At 33.9% G+C, this 16,688-nt stretch overlaps 2 protein-coding genes across 3 annotated transcripts; both read right to left on the bottom strand.

The window, feature by feature from the left end:
- Positions 1–360: 360 nt before the first annotated feature.
- LOC127798698 (uncharacterized) lies at positions 361–3,900 on the bottom strand. Its single transcript, XM_052332245.1, has 3 exons — positions 3,523–3,900; positions 1,950–2,187; positions 361–783 (listed from the first exon to the last, which is right to left on the bottom strand). The coding sequence occupies exons 1-3, from the start codon at positions 3,808–3,810 to the stop codon at positions 620–622; spliced, it is 690 nt and encodes a 229-aa protein (XP_052188205.1). The 5' UTR covers positions 3,811–3,900; the 3' UTR covers positions 361–619.
- A 2,538-nt stretch (positions 3,901–6,438) lies between these two features.
- On the bottom strand, positions 6,439–15,207 carry LOC127800356 (uncharacterized). 2 transcript variants are annotated; one of them, XM_052334929.1, is made up of 7 exons: positions 14,917–15,207; positions 13,206–13,286; positions 11,622–11,746; positions 10,245–10,381; positions 8,088–8,235; positions 7,858–8,017; positions 6,439–7,011 (listed from the first exon to the last, which is right to left on the bottom strand). In XM_052334929.1, exons 2-7 carry the CDS (start codon positions 13,216–13,218, stop codon positions 6,920–6,922), a joined length of 675 nt encoding a protein of 224 aa, XP_052190889.1. In that variant the 5' UTR covers positions 13,219–13,286; positions 14,917–15,207; the 3' UTR covers positions 6,439–6,919. The 2 variants fall into 2 exon arrangements, with proteins under 2 accessions (XP_052190889.1, XP_052190888.1); XM_052334928.1 differs by having other exon boundaries at positions 13,206–13,283; positions 14,917–15,206.
- Between the last annotated feature and the right edge of the window lie 1,481 nt (positions 15,208–16,688).

Genomic DNA, 16,688 nt, shown 5'->3' with positions numbered 1-16,688 from the left:
TTAAAATTATAACTGAACTGAATTTAACATCTCGATTCGTTCGGTTTGATTTTACCGATTTGACTACGCACCCCAAGATGCCAGTAACTTTTTAAGTGTTTTCCTTTTTACTAATTTATGTGGTGAGTAAAAATATAGAGTAAAAACTTTTAAGGGAGCAGTATCATCTTCAACAACTGTCTTGAAGTGGTAGCTCGATCGATTCTGCTTTTCTTGATGATGGGATCTCAATTCAACTCTTGTGGTGCCGATTGGAAAAAATGGTATTGTACCGAAGCCAACAATCTTTAGCATATCTTCTCCACATTTTAGGAATTAGCATACATTTTAATAATATAATCAGATAAATATCAGTTAATATATTAAACACAAACATTACACACATCCATTAATTGGAGAGACTTTATACAAGCCTGCTGGATTCACTAATGTGCTCCGATTCATACAGGGTAATAATATTATGCTTCTATGTTTTAAGAAGACACGTTGTTCCTTAATATGCTCGAGAAATAATTTACAGCAGCAACAGCAACAATATCATTCTGGCACAAATATATCTAACATAAAGTGGTGCAAGCCAAGATTTACAAAGATTTCCAACACTCATCTGTGGATGCATTCAGTCTGAAACTTTATCTGGATGATGGTGGTGGTGACGATGGCGAGCATGTCGAGCAGAAGAGTAAGCAGAAAGTGCCGATCCAGTCCTGGTCAGTGAATGCTTTGCGAAGCCCACACTTTTCTTCGTCCCCAACCACAGAGTCCAGAAGAATCCAATCCAACCTGAGACAAGTGATACTTTAAGTTGCAGGGAAGATGTAAAGATAGATACGAGACGGGAAATTAAATGAATTCATCGTGGAAATTCTCGAAGTTCAGCTTGAACAAACTGCAATAGGAGCCAGGAATTTGTAGAGAAAAGCCAGAAGAGATATAAATGTTGGTTGATTGAGGGGGGCCCAACTGGCACAAGCTATCCGGCTCATCACAAATTATGATGCAAAATCCTAGATGGTAAAATACTCAGCCAAATCTAGAAAACCGAAAAAAAAAAAAAAATCAAACTCTGAGACTCTACCAAGCCGGAATGTGTAGATGTAAGCTCTCACAGACTGCAGAACACACACATGCACAGAGTTGCAGTCCCCATAACAAATCTGTTCCCGTATGAACACAAATTGTCTTGTTGGTAACTGTTAAAATCCGTTGCACACACCCATAATCTGAAAATTTTTCTCACCAAATGCATAGTGGCTATGTTTATCCATCATTAGCACAGTCAAAGTATCTAGACTCCACTTGTGGATTCCTATTTACAAATGGTCCCAAGTTTAGATGAAGGAGAAGAGTTAAGTTAGGAAGAGGACAGACAACATAAAACTCGTCAGATAATCAAACAGCATGAATTCCAGAAAAATTAGAAAATTCTAGGAGATGCTAGTTGTCATTCCATTTATGTTGGCTTGAGCGGATACTTGCCCAGCTTAGGTAGTTTCAAAGGATAAATATAGTTATCCACAAAGTTGATTGACAAACTCAAAATGAACATTCGGAGACAAAAACAAAGCAGAGGGTGGTATTTAGTAGTTCCAGTACCAGCCCAGTCTTTATAAGAAGAATCATGGACCATTAAGGTTCAAATATCGAAATGTGACCGATGCAGTGTTTCCCCTTCCCCATGGGATTACACACATCATAATCAGCCCCTGCACCAGTCTAAATCTTAGGCCAAAACCACTAACCATAGAGATTCTATCAAAGAACCATCACAAATGTCAAAAGATCAACTAAAAAGGTTCAAATCTAATTATTTTATGTGAGCACGGTCGATGCCAAGATTGGAAATCCTAGTCAAGTTCATTGAGCACTGGAGAGTACAGTGATGAAGAGCAAGAAAATAAATGCAGCATGAGGGAAGGAAAATAGGAGGAAAAACCAAAACAACTTACCTGTAGCCACCAAAGCAGCTATGATGGCTGAAATTGTTGCGGTGGAGATAACAAATGCAGCAATTGATAATGCTCCAATGTAAATGACTGTCACACAAGCAAAGAAAAGAGCCAAGAAGCCCCCTGCTGCAGCCAAAGACACAAGAAGAGAAATCACAACGGCATTGATGGTTGCTGTCAGAAAGAACAGCATAAAGACTATCAATCCTGTCAAAGCCAGAAGAGCAATAGTCCCCACCTGCAGCAATTTCGGCAATGGCATTATGATAAATGAAGAAACAATTGAAATACCATAATTTAAAATTGGGCAAAAGTATCAAAAATTAAATCCACCAAAATCCAACAGCTTTTTTAGTTTATTCTAAGCAAAACTTTGAAACAGCAATTTTTCCCAACAAAGACCAATGATATATACCATGCTGTGAAAACCAATTGGAAACTGGTGGGATAGAAGTCAGAGCAAATTGTGAATAAAAAATAAACCATTTTTCTTTACAAGTCCAAGGTAGTATTGCCAATATATAAAAAGTGTATGGACTAAATGGAAAAATACAGAAGCGCAAGGAATCCTACTGAACAGTTGTTTATCAAGACATTAATAATTGCAGCAGGCCATTTAATGGAATTCTCCAGAAGAGATGTTCAAAATGTAACTATGATTACAACAGAGAATGCAGAGAGTTTGTGCATCCAGCGAAAGAGACTGATAACAGACGTGGTTGGTCACAAGAAGTTTGTCCAAAAAGAGAAGTGATACAACTTTATGGTAATTTATTTCTTTCTATTAGGCCTCCCAACCAGTTAACCAATGTGCTAACACTCTCTATCTGCAACAAGATAAGTCCGGGTTCAAATTCCTAATTAGATCGCAAAAATGCTACAAAGCACCTTAGACAAGAAGTCAACAACACACCACGGCTTATCTCCCACTAGGTGAGATTGCCTACATGTATTCAAGCTAACCAACCATCTCCATCACGGCCGTATCTTTTTAAGCCCATTTATAACTCATGTCATACCTAACAACATATCCATAGACACAGATATCTAGATTTTTTAGTGATAACTCGTAGTACAACAAGAATTCAACTTCAGACAGTTTGAACCAAAAACAAATGATAAAACACCCACATCAAGCCAATTCTCCAAAATAGATAATTTAATAAAAACATAAATAAACATATCTAGAAGTATAGAAGTACGGAATTGTGTTTGGCCTCTGGGCTAGAACTCACAGATACACGAAGAATTCAACGTCAAGCATTAGAAACCAGGTCGATCAAACAGCCACACCAAATCACAATCAAAGTAGACAATTTAAGTATAAGTTCAGCCAACTAAAAAAATATAAATTTAACTAAACTGCATATAACCATATCGATACACACAGATATCTAGTCTAGATATGTGTGCTCTGGTGACAATTCATGGATACAAGGAAAATAAACATCAAACGACTGAAATCAAATTGAACAAATATTCAAATAAAAAAACCACAAACTAGATCTTAACATATTGATAAACAAGGAAGTAGTTACACAATAAGAGTATATGGTTCAGAAGCGATGCTTACGGATACGACTAGGAGAGCCCGGAGATGACTGCCACGGCGAGTCCAGAGCAGGATGCGACTGCCGGTGCTCCAGGAAGCTTCGCGGAGGAGAGGCACGTTCGTTGAGAGAGAGCCTTTGATCCGCTGGACAGCCGTCCCGTGCCTGATGCTTGGATCGGGGAGGAAAACATCAGCGAGCAGACGTCGGAGAACGCCTGGGAGTGTCGGTTCTTCCTGGCGGTTCCGCCTCCCGGTCGAGTCCACGAAGACGCCGTTGCGCTTTTCTCCTACGTCATCAGGTTCCGCCATTCTTTCTCCCTATGGTCTGTGCTAGAGTGAGCGAGCAAACAGTTAAAGTTGAAGGAGAGAGAGAGAGAGAGAGCTTGTTTTGTTTAACACCTTCACGAATCATCGCAGGGAAATTACTAACACCGTGGGGCCGGCAATGTGACGCTGAAAGCTTCGGTTTGGAAGAGATGGACGGTGGATCTGGAGACGCTGGGGACAGACGATCTGGATCCATTCCAGCTATTCGACTTGTCATTGTAGCATACCTATCATCTTCTTCAATTCAATTGATTCATTATCTGCAACAGTGTCTGTCAAAGCTTTTGCTCTGATATGGCAGAAGTAATCTCAGGTCCCACCCATCTTCGCAACTGTTGCCCCTTTTCTGTTCAAAACCCTCACTTATACCCTCCCAAGTGTGCCCCTTTTCTTGGTTGTAAAAACGTGAAATCCAGGGAGCGTTGGCTAGAGAAATTTTAAGATTAGGTTGGAAATTTATATTTTTATATTTTATATAATTTTTTTATAAAAAGAATCTTGAGGAATAGGATTCTTGAAAATGATTTTTAAATAAATTTTTCACAAAAAAAATTTCATAGAGAGAATTGGGAATCTTAGATTGCGTTCTCTTTACTGTTTAAGTCATTTTTAGTTTTCAATTTTTTAAAATAATGAAAACGCGTTCTCTTTATTGTTTTTAAAAATAAAAAAACTCAAAATAACAAAAAGTTATTTGGAGTGTTTTCATCTAAAACAAACTCTAAACTCAAAATATATTTATTTATTTATTTATTCATATTTTATTATTGTAATGAGAAAAAATATTATAAAATTCATTAACTTTAAATATTTATAATTTACTAAATAATCAAATTTATTGAATAAAATATCATTAAAAAAATATTTTCAAAATTTCAGAGAGAACGCGTTTTCTAATTTTCTGTATTGAGAAATAATTTTTCAAAATGACAAAGAGAACGTGTTTATAATTTTTTATAAACAGACTACTAAAATAGAAAACTGAAATTAAATTCAAAGCTCAAAATTGAAAATTAAAAACTAAAAAGAACGCAACCTAAGTTTTCCGTGGACTTGAGAATGTTTTTAACAAATAAAAAGACTAAAATACCCCTTATCCTTTTATAACCCCATATAAATATATTATATATATATATGTAATATATTTATATTAAATATAAAAATATATTATAATATATTTATATTATTTATTATAAAATATTATATATATTAAAATAGATATTCATACAAACATATATATTATATATATATATACACATGCATATATATACATAATGTGTAAAAAAAATAACATTTTTTTGGACTTTCTAAAGATATTGTGGGTCCCAATATTTTATATAGTAGAAAAATTTTATCATTTTTATATAAAAAAATAAGTAAGGGTAATTTTGGAAAAAGAACATGAATTCCCAAACGCCCCCTAAGAGCTCCCACGTATTGTTTATACACGTGAGAAGGGTTAATCATGATACACGACAACGTATTAGATAGGAGACACAGTGTATGGTGCCCACAAGGAGTTATCTCCACAGGAGGGTAAAACTCTCACACTACGATTGCCATGACTCGAACTTACATGCTTAAGTGCAATCTGTTATCTAAGAACCAACCGTACTACGTTCGTGGGGGCAAGTGTGCCCCTTTTCTCATAATACAGGGCAAAGCAATTGTATCACAATAAATTAAAATTTATATTATATATAATAAAATAAAGTCTATAATTTATCTTATTTATTGAAATTCATAATACAAAGAGAGCGCAAAGACAATAATCCCAAATGTGCCCCCATTGAATTCATACACATTAAATAAAAACATAAAAATTAAGACTAATAATAATACCAGCTACCTCTTTTTTTGAATTTATAATTTTATTTATTTTTTTTAGTTTTAATAATTATATTTAATTTAATTTAATTATGTATAATTTTATTTACTATATAAAAATAATATATTTATATTAACTTGACATAATTTTATTTATAAAACTTGCATGTACATATAAAAATATATATAACTTATAAAAAAAATAATCAGATTATATTCAATAAATTACTTTTTTCTTACTTATATATATATCTAAATCTTATAAATATTATTATTATATAAAATCTAACATATCAAGATAACATGAACACACTCCCTTTACATTCTAATTAAAACTAATCTAGACCTTATTGTCAAAATTAAAAAATTTTGATAAAATTACAAATATGCAAAAAAATATTAAACTATTTTCATAATTAACCCTAAAACATAAGATAAATTATCAAAAAAATATTCAATTTTGACCTTTCTTTGAATGTTAAGCTTAACTTTTAATTTTACCAGTCCAGTCACTCAATTTTGTATTTTGTTACAAAATTATATACAATCATCTTGTTACCATATCAATCAACCCCTATAGATTTTCATATTTTATATTAAAATACTGGGCTTGTAGTAACACCATGAAGCATTAAGTTCCATGACCATTTTCCAAACCCTCAACTAATTCTGTTGCACATCCAATGACAGCATTCTCCCTTGGCCTTTGCCATGAATTTCCTGTACTCACTCACACCATTAAGCAAGCATCAAGAAAACAGAAGATCCCAATGAATGAACCGCTTATTCCGCAAAGGGTGGGTTTGAGCACAGCTTAACCCTTGTTTTCACTATTTTCATAACTCGAATTCATAACCTTAGAACAACTTTATTGTTAATACCAAGGCATAATGAATAACCAACCTTACAGCAACCAAAATCACTATGACAGACGGTATATTGGGACGTAGAAACTCAAGTCTATACCATAGTTTCACCATATATGCCATTGAATCAACCACCGCAAGGAAGGGGGCAAAACAGATCAACAAAGACAGATGTCGACAGAATTTTGTGCAACCGGTGTCGCCAACCGAAAACAAAGAAGGAAAAATAGATCCTTTTAAGAGATTTTATCGCACATCCGACATGCTGACTGCAAATTTAACACACTCAGTCCGCATAATATTGGAGGAAATGCCGCAAGATCTCCCAGCTCTACTTCAACACTTTGAACACGAGATCTGTCTTTGGTGCAGGACAAGGGTAACCATTAACCGGCAATTCACATAAAATCGTAGTCATCATAAGCAGCATAGGCATCAACAACTGCATCGTCGTCTGGCTTGTCAACATGTAGCTGTTTCTTCTTCGAACCTGCAGGCAAAAGGAGGACAAATGACCCAAAAATCCTACGCCAGAACTATCACCTTTCAAATACTAAAACGCATTTGTGCAAAGTACAAAATTAGATGATTTATAATTGATCAAAAGGAAAAGGCCCATTTGTTGAGATTGGTCGTGCATCATGGGCCGAAAAAAAATCCTTCTGTACTTTTTATTTATATCAAAAACCACAAGAAGGGGGCAAACGTAAATGAACAAACAAACTTACCAAAGGAAAACAAATCACAACTAAAACAGCTCACAAACAAATGAGCCAAAAAAAAATCAAAGAAGTAACAGCACAAGATGACTAGAAGACAAAGACAAGAGGTGGCATTGCTTGTGATCCTTGACAGGAATTGGACCAGTGGGGACATTGCATGGGAGACAGGTTAGCATACCTGCTCAGGTCTTTTAAACTTCATTTATTTGCCAAGAAATTTGCCACCAATATAACAATTTTACATAGTTCATCAGCAACTACGATGAAATTCCTAGAGATCTCACTTTGTCAGCTATTTCAAGATTTTGAGACTTCAAAAATTACTTGTTAAGGAAATCAAATGTGGGACAAAAAGTACTGACTAAGATGCATGTTGCAACCTTGTACAAGCTAGCTTGTGTATTAACTAAATTTTGCAAACTCACTTTTGTCTTTCCAATCTAGATTTCCAAACCCTTACCCACCCCCAGCCAAAAAAAGAAAAGGAAAAGAACTAGGACAGAATCGAAAAGGAAAGGAAAAGATATTTGAAGGGTTCAAAAATCTAAGATTCTACAGCATGAATAAAGTAGAAATTATTCAGCAAAAAAAAAAAAAAGAGAGTAGAAATTAACCTGTCTTCTTTTTGCCAGCATTGGCTTCCTTCTCCGCTTTTAGCTTTTCATTTGCAATTGCAGTAATGGAAGAGGCAAGCTCCTTTGCATCTGACGCTTTAAGAGCTGTCATTGACAATCTCATCACAGCCTTGAGAAGTCCGATATAATGAAAGCTTTTCTGCATTGAAATTAGGTCAAATCTGGAACTGTTTCTTATAAAGGGAAAAAGAAAGGCATGTTCAAACAACCTCATAGGGACGAAGCTTATGGGTAATGAGTTCGGCATACTCCAAGAAATCACTTTCAGACTTGGGAATGAAATTATCAAGTGTCTTCTCATCACCTCTCCTGCCGAACAAGTCTCTAGTGGACTTAAAATCGGCCTCTTCCACAAGCCTGTTTGAGAAATACAAAGAAAAGTAAAGTAAGCGTGTAGTGTACCCAAAGCAAGCCGAAGAGTGACATTTTATAAACATTTCAAATACATACTAAATTGTCCAAACCAGTTTCTCTAATCAACGACACTGTCAGATGAATTTAGCTTTCTAACATCCCATGTTGAAACCTAAATCTGAAGCATTGGCAGAGGTAATGCAAAGAAATGCATAGCATTTTATTAAAACAGTTTACGGTCTTATTTTCACACAAAAATCTTAATAGACATTAGTAGAGCTACTACTACATTAATTTAATGAACTATGCATATATTAGAACATATGGTGATGGCAGATTAAACTCGGCAGAGGTTCATTATTGACCAGGTAAGTTCCAATTGTTTTTTCTAATATCACATGGAACATATAAATATTTAAATTGATAGACTCCTATGGGGGAAAAAATTGATAAGACAAACATGAAATATGTATTCATAAATTTACAGCCAACTTTAAGTTGAAAAAGGTGACAGAAAGCAACCAAAAATGAACCTACAAATTTTAAGTAGCTCAAGAGAGTATTCCATTTGTTTGCTATTCTTCCTATTCTCTTAGAAAGTAATTCCCTTCAACTGGTAAACATCAATGATTACTAGACATGAACAGTATGAAACAAAAGAAGGAGTGAACACTAAGCTTGAGTTGTGGAGAAACAATTTAAAATCTAAGGAATTTAAATTAAGTAGAAGGAAAACATAATATATTGAATGTAAATTTAGTAAGAATGCAAGAGTGGAGAATGTTATAATAAAATTAGAAGACCAAATCATACCAAAAAAAAAAATCATTTTTGATATTTGGGATCAGTGATTCAAAAAGATGGAGAAATTCACGAGAATGTCACGCATAGAATTAAGGCAGCTTGGCTAAAATGGAGAAATGCATCGAGGGTGTTATGTGATGGTAAAATCCCATTAAAACTAAAAAAAAAAAATCTATAGAACAACTATAATATCAGTTTTGTTGTATGGCTCAGAATGTTGGGCAATGGGCAGTCAAATACCAGCATGAGCAAAAGACGAGCGTAGTGGAGATGAGGATGCTAAGATGGATGTGCGGCCATACAAGAAAAGATAAAATGAAAAATGAGGTTATATGTAATAAGGTAGGAGTAGTGCCAATCGAGGAGAAGATGAGAGAGACTAGACTAAGATGGTTAGGCATGTGAGAAAAAGACCAAAAGACGCTCCTGTTAGGAGAGTTGATGAAATGGAACAATTAATCAAAAAAAAGAGGTAGAAACAGACCCAAAAAAACTTTGGGAGAGACATTAAAGTTTGATATGAAGGGTATGGGCATAAATGAAAATATGACAAAAGAAATGAATACATGGAAGTCTAGAATTCATGTAGCCAACCCCACATAGTGGAATAAAAGCTGGATATGTTGTTGTTGTTGTTTATAAATAGTGTTCCACTACCATGGAGATATATTTCGCCTTTGATCCAATGACCATTTTCTTGAAGAAGGTTAATAAGCTAAGCAAGCAGCTGACAGTTAGAAGGTTTTCTTCATGATTTTTGGCAACTAAGCTACACATTTGTTATACTAGCATTTTCTGGCTTCTCATGACGAATAACTTTTGCTTTACTGCAGAAGTCTATTTGTTACACATGGCTGCAACACACTTTCGATTACCAATTAAGTTTAGAAGATATGCTCAATGTAGATGAACGCATGTAGAGAAAATTATTTAGTTTCAAAATTTTCAAGGTCTGGGAAAATAAAGCAATTATGCATCCAACATGGCAAGTTAATGCAAACAAACAAAACAAGAACGAGCAAACATTTTAGAAGTTAGAAGGTAAGAATGTAGTTGAGCATCCCAAACAACTAGCATATATTCAAGATTACCAATCACAAGATAATAGTGTGATCTGTGCACATATCTAAATTTGTGCAAATTTTGGTTTTTTATTCCTCAGACTTGTATAGCCAAAAAGAAGAAGATATGAGATCAATCTCATTCACCTTTCTTGGTGAAGTTTTTCTGCTTGAGGATCTAGCGGTACTTCTTTCGCTACTTCTACCGTTTTTCCTTTCTTGTCACTAGGTTTTGCAGTTGCCTTCTTGGGAACCTTTTCAGCAGGAGGCTCAGGAGCAGGTGCCTGATCAAATCACATGAGAAACAACTAATGAAACATGAAGAAGGCCACGAGGTTAATTGCACAAGACAATTTATATACACATAGGTAGTACATAGGCATAACTTGCAGACAGGTAAGTCAAAAAAAAAAAATGACCCTGGGCATTATATCCACAAGTTAGCATTCATTAAGATAAGTTGGTCAATAACATGGATACCTAGTACATTAAATTGCGCTAAATATGAGACCTGATTGAGAAAAAATTAACATACCCTCATAAGGATATACTAAATGATCATTCTTAGCAAGAAGGAAAAAAAAAAAATCAAATACAGTAACAATTATTTAGTTGAGGATGTTACAGTAGATGTGTGGTCATACCATATGTTGGAGTGGCACCTATTAAGAAGACAAAACTAAAACGAAGTTATATATAATAAGGTTGGAGTGACTATTCAATATGTTGTGCAAGATGCAGTTAAGATGATTTGAACATATGACATGAAAACCAATAGATGCACCTATGAGGAGATTGGATATTATGTACAAGAAGTCTAGAGAAAAGAAATGGATAAAGACCAAAGAAAATTCGGGAAAAAATAACCTTACAGTTAACAGAAAATATAGTCAAGGATGATTAGCAAGCTACGATCTATTCACCCAACCCCTCCTTGTGGGAATAGGGCTTGGCATTATTATGTAAGCTGCTGAAGTAAGATCTAAGACACCACAATGTTTCAGTATTCATCAACTGGAAGAAAATACAATATATAGTAAAATGAAAAAAAGCTGGCCAAAATTTTAGAGGCATCAAGAAATTGAGTAATTGAAGTAGAGAAAAACCAAAGAGAAACTGGGTGGAACCCTTAGACATAACATGGAACACAATAGCCTTACAGATGATAATATGACCATGGATAAAAATGATTGAAGAGCTAGAATTCATGTAAGGCTTGTTATGATGTCAGTGTTATTATACTAAGAATATAAATGCTTATGACATCTACAGAGACTTGCATGGAGAAAAAGGCTCAAGGTTCAGAAAACAGAATATGCATACTCAGAGAGAGGGAGAGAGAACTGATTTTTAACAACCTACAAGAAGAAAAGGTCCAAGGTTCTCAAAAGGGAATATCTATTGCAAACAGCTCAACAAAACAAAGCAGGTTCTTTGAAATGTACTCTTTTTGTGGCCACATTATGCCTGCATCTTTATCAACTGCAATCTTTATTTCAACAAGGCATAAGTTATCAACATTACCGGAGTAGGTTCATCTTCATCTTCATCCTCCCATGATTCCTTTACTTCATTATCATCCGCGTCTTCTTCATCCCAACTAGGAATTGGTTGCTCCTTTTTGAGAAGAGGTGGAATTGGTTCGTCCTCTAGAATAATCATAAATGATTTCCACATTAAAAATTAGTATGCTCTTCCATGTGAACAAGGAGAAGAAGTAATGAAGGGGACAAATAAAAAGTTTTAAGCATCGTCTAAGTTCTCTCGAGGCATGCACAAATTTCATGTTCCCAGAGACATATATCGGCAAAAGCATGGGCACCATCACCATGGTTCCCAGAGATATATAGTGTGCTTGGAGCCAAGGTGCATGCGTGCACATCGGAGACATGAGGCACACATCAATCCAAAATGCTTATAAATTGTTATATACCATTATTTTTAATTTGTAACTACAAAGAAGTAAATGAAAAGGCACAAAATTATAAATGACAATTAACCAAAATTATAAATTCTAATGCTATGTTTCTTCCCTGATCATATTCTCAAATGACAGCACATTCATTACATACCAGCCACCACAACCACATTTTAATTACCATACACAATTTTTTTACAAAAGTTCACTCCAACCATACTGTACGACAGAAGCGGTGAAGTGACAAAATCAGACAACAGTAAATGTAGTAAAGCACTATCTCCAATTTACATGGCAATCAGTCAATCAGTCATGTAGAAAATAACAAATTCCAAACACACCACCTTTACAAGCAAGTAAACTTCACAGGAATTATGTTTGTTTCGCAACAAATAAACAAATTATACTATTAGCATATCAAGGAATGCATCCCAGTTACGAAAAGATATCTGTAAACAAAAACAAGAGATCAATCACATAATCTATACATTCCTTACACCTTTGTGTTTTCTACAAAGTCCTAAACAGACAAGGTTGGGCTTAATTATCATCGCAAGCCTAGAGATCAAAGCCAATCTCCAATCCACACAATGACTATAATTGCTTTGACTCCAAATATCTTATTCAGCTCAACTCTAAACAGCCAACAAGCAAGAAGACAATTGACACCTTGTCCAAAATCCCAAACAAGAACAACCAAAGGCATCCAAGAAAAGTCAAAAGCAATGCTCAAAGCCCTCTCTCATTCAACAAGAGCAACAATAACAATAAAAACAGCAATCAACCACAACAAATCAAACAAAAGTTCCAGCTTGAGCCCATGCTTATCGACTTACAAAACAGACAGTAGTAACCAGAAGCCTAGATCCTAACCAATATCAAAATGGTCAAAAACTGTCAAAACTTGACTTTCTGTAACATGGTTCAACCAAGTAACAAAAATCCCAATCTTTTTAACATCAACTCAATGTCAACTATCAAAATATGCAACCAGATTTCCTAGTTGCCATCTTCCTCCAAATATTACACATAAAGAAACAAACAGTATGGAGTTCTCATTTAACATGAAGCAGAATTTGTATCACAGATTAGTAATAAGAAAATAATGTCATAGAATCATTAGGCATTATGGTTTTCCACAAAATAGGGAAGCAAAAATATCGACAAATTAAGGGCCAGGGAAGCCTTACCCCAGTCCTCCATCTAGTTGTGCTCCTCAGGAGACAAATTATAAATTAATATGTTTTTCTTCAAGACAAACAATACACCTGCTTTTGAGGATAAACAAGAAAAAAAAAAAATCAGAACATTAATCTTAGAGACAAGATACAGCATAACTTAATATCATAACTTGTGGAAAGAAGAAAATAAGTAGAAACATCTTCATTTTGAAAAATAAGCATGCTATCAGTTTGCAATTACAGCTGCACCTGTATAAAATTGACAGGTCTAAAACCCAAGGACGTCGATTTTCCTCCTAAAAGAAGGAACTAAAAACCATCAGGAGTAAAAGCACCCAAAAGAAAGAGGGATTACAAAATGAACAGCAAAATAATCAGAAAGACACGTTCTCTGGTGCAAAATTTCAGCAAAGTCTCTCCAATTTCTTTTCAGGTACCACTCTGTTTTAATGATGAAAATGGTAAAATTGCAATCTAAAATCAATAGGCTAGCAAAAGGAGAATCTTAGCAATATCACTTCACAAAGAGATCTATTAAGGGACACCTTACATTTAGGATATTAAAGAATGAGTCCAATGTTTTCATCCAAGAGGCTCCAAGGCATGACTATAGACTGACTGTAAGGGAAAGACTTCATCTACCTTTCAAAGAAGAGCATAAAAAATTATGCTTCTTAGCTTTTTATTCATTAAAATGAAAGTGAAATAATAAATTTTTTATGTAACTATTTCATACCCTTCCTGTCCTAATTTTATCATGGATCTACCCTAGCATTCTCATTTTGATTTACTAACAATGCTATATAGTCATCACAAAGTTTTAAGAGTAATACAACTAAATAAGAACAAAGCAATTGAATTGTAACTTACATCATTTTTTACTTAAAAATCTTTTAAAAATCTTTTAACTTGTTGTATCATTGCCTATTGTTATGTCAATTGAACATAGCTTATAGAAATATTTTTATTAGCATGTCAAGATCTGTGATTTATTTCACGTAATACTTAAAACAAATCTCTTATCTTTATCTCTCCTATCACAGATCAAGGCTGGATCACCTTTGGAGACAACTTGAAGATCTCAATGAACTTATAAGGGGCTGACAGGCTGCAACTGCAACTTTGATTAGGGCACGACAGTAAAAACTTAAAAAAATTGGGCAGAAGGGGACAAACCTAACGAACCAACTATGAAGTGAAGGTGGGTGTAAACCAACAAAAAATCTTGAAGAAAATACCACGGAAAAGGGCCATTGACTTTGACTTCTACTCGGTCAAAGGGAATTTAACCGTGGTGTCACAATCAAATGTTCATCTGATACATACAGTAAAAGTTCAATAAAAAGGGAATCAAACTAAACATAATCAAGAGAATCTCTCTTCCCCAGTGAAAGTTTTGACTGGCCTGCCTAAATTTTCTTCAATTGAGCGCAAATGGATGAGCAAATACTGAAAAGTTCAAAATCAAGAAGATAAACACCTAAAACTAATTACTGTCTATAAAATAAAATAAAAAAACAAAAGGAAGAACAAAATCCAAAGAACACGAGATACCCATAGAATCATTCAACCAACAACAGTTCAACAGGCTTTGCAAACCAGAACAACCGGGCACTGTCCATCCCAGTTCAAAAGGCCTCAAAATTCAGAACTTGGACATCGAGGATTAGATAGTCTAGATCATACAGTTGAATTCACGTAAAAGAAGTAGATTTGTTACCTTCTGGAGGATGGAGAGCTCAAACACGAAAATACCACCCCAATCCGCACCAAGACACCAGAGATGGCAGAGATATTGAGGAGACCAGATATATATATACACGTCTGCGCGTATATAGATGCTCGGCTTGTCTTCTTCAGTGAAGATACGAAAAATTAGTCAATTTCAGCAGGCGTTTTGGTTTCCAAATTGTTTGGTGCATTAAACAGGAATACGGGAGAGGAAGGGTTGCGGTGTGAATTAGGGTTTTGGGTAGATCTGGAACTGCGTCACGTATTCTAGAATCGTCTTGCATTCCCAATTGGGGTTTTACACTAATCCTCAAAGGTTTGGAAAATTCGCCTTTGAACTCTGCATATGGGAAAATTACACTATCCCTATCCTTTTTCACAAAAAATTTATTGCCGACAGAGAGCTAGAGAGAAAAGATTGTAACGCCGGGGAGAAAATGGAGTAATCCGTAATTCCCAATTTCCCTTCTCATAATGGTAAAGCAAATTGTGACAACATACATACATACTATCATACACGAAAATATTTCGGATGTGTTTTTTTTTTTTATATTTTCAGAAATGTTTTCTTTACTAAAGAATTGTTACATATTATTAAAAAAGTATTTATGAATTATTTTTGAAATTTTAAAAATATTCTAAGATTATTTTATAATATTAAAAAAATATCAAAAACTCATTTTTAATTTAAAAACGCGTTTCCATCCACGAAAAAATTAGAGACGGAAAAATTTTCATCTTTAACCAGGTTAAGGATGAATTTTTTTACAATTTTTTATATTAAAATTATATTTATAAAAATATCTATATTTTTTTATCTACACATTTTTCGTATTTTCATTTCTTACATTTTTTAAAAACGTCTTTTTCTCCTTTTCTTTTTATATTATATTTATTTTTATTTTCGTTTTCACACAACCTCAGATACATATGTATTAACAACAATGAAATTTATTGCATTATTAGTCCTTGACATTTATACTTGGAAATAACTTGATTATTGTTTTTTAATTTTTAAAATCACAATCACTAAATTTTATTTTGTTATTGTTATTGCCAAGATACAATAATAAATTTAGTTGACTGGAAAATATTGTCATTAAACCGCATAAGTCTGTAAGGAAAAAAATAATCAGAAGGCGCAGAAGAGTCTTTATGCAAACACTCTAATACTTATGCCAGACACTAAGAATGTGTTTGATTGCACACATTTTTGATAGAAAATATGTAATCATATTTTCTATGAAAAATAATCAAATTCTCTTAATTTTTCTATGAAAAAATGTGTATGATACAAGCATTTAAAGTTTTTTTCTATGGAATTCATTTTTCAATGGGGTAGAATGATTTTTGTTTTCTAGCCAATATTACCTAGAATTAAATTATATGTAATGCAATCAAACACACCTTAAGAGTAATAAAAATTTGATAACAGTATTTATACCAGTATCATAGACGTACATTTTCTAAAGTGAGTGACTGTCTATTTATAAAGAAATGTGGAGTAATCCAAAGTATCTTATAATTAAGACTATTGTAGATAATGTTTATTTTAATTATTCCTAGTCCGATTGGAATTATAATTGTTACAGATAACATATATTTTTTACAAATGATGTTCATATTGCTCTTTTGAGAATCCTTGTGAATGATTGTTTATTATTTTGTTATAAGGATTTTCAATTGTCAGAGTTATCAAATTTACACGTTGTATGAAACTCTTTCGATATTAGAGAAAATACTTTAACAGAGCACCGAATC

This window comes from Diospyros lotus, chromosome 4 (genome assembly GCF_014633365.1).
Source record: "Diospyros lotus cultivar Yz01 chromosome 4, ASM1463336v1, whole genome shotgun sequence".
In the NCBI taxonomy this organism is placed as follows: domain Eukaryota; kingdom Viridiplantae; phylum Streptophyta; class Magnoliopsida; order Ericales; family Ebenaceae; genus Diospyros; species Diospyros lotus.
This window is presented reverse-complemented; position numbering and strand designations above follow the sequence as displayed.

What these genes read in the sequence shown, in the direction of transcription:
- LOC127800356 (XM_052334929.1), bottom strand. An exon ending in ATGAAGATGAACCTACTCCG is followed by an intron (nt 10,382 to 11,621) that starts GTAATGTTGATA and finishes TGATTTGATCAG; the next exon opens with GCACCTGCTCCTGAGCCTCC. An exon ending in ATAAGCTTCGTCCCTATGAG is followed by an intron (nt 8,018 to 8,087) that starts GTTGTTTGAACA and finishes ATTTCAATGCAG; the next exon opens with AAAAGCTTTCATTATATCGG.
- LOC127798698 (XM_052332245.1), bottom strand. Translation starts at nt 3,810, where the DNA reads ATGGCGGAACCTGATGACGTAGGAGAAAAGCGCAACGGCGTCTTCGTG. An exon ending in GGGCTCTCCTAGTCGTATCC is followed by an intron (nt 2,188 to 3,522) that starts GTAAGCATCGCT and finishes AAATTGCTGCAG; the next exon opens with GTGGGGACTATTGCTCTTCT. An exon ending in AGCTGCTTTGGTGGCTACAG is followed by an intron (nt 784 to 1,949) that starts GTAAGTTGTTTT and finishes CACTTGTCTCAG; the next exon opens with GTTGGATTGGATTCTTCTGG.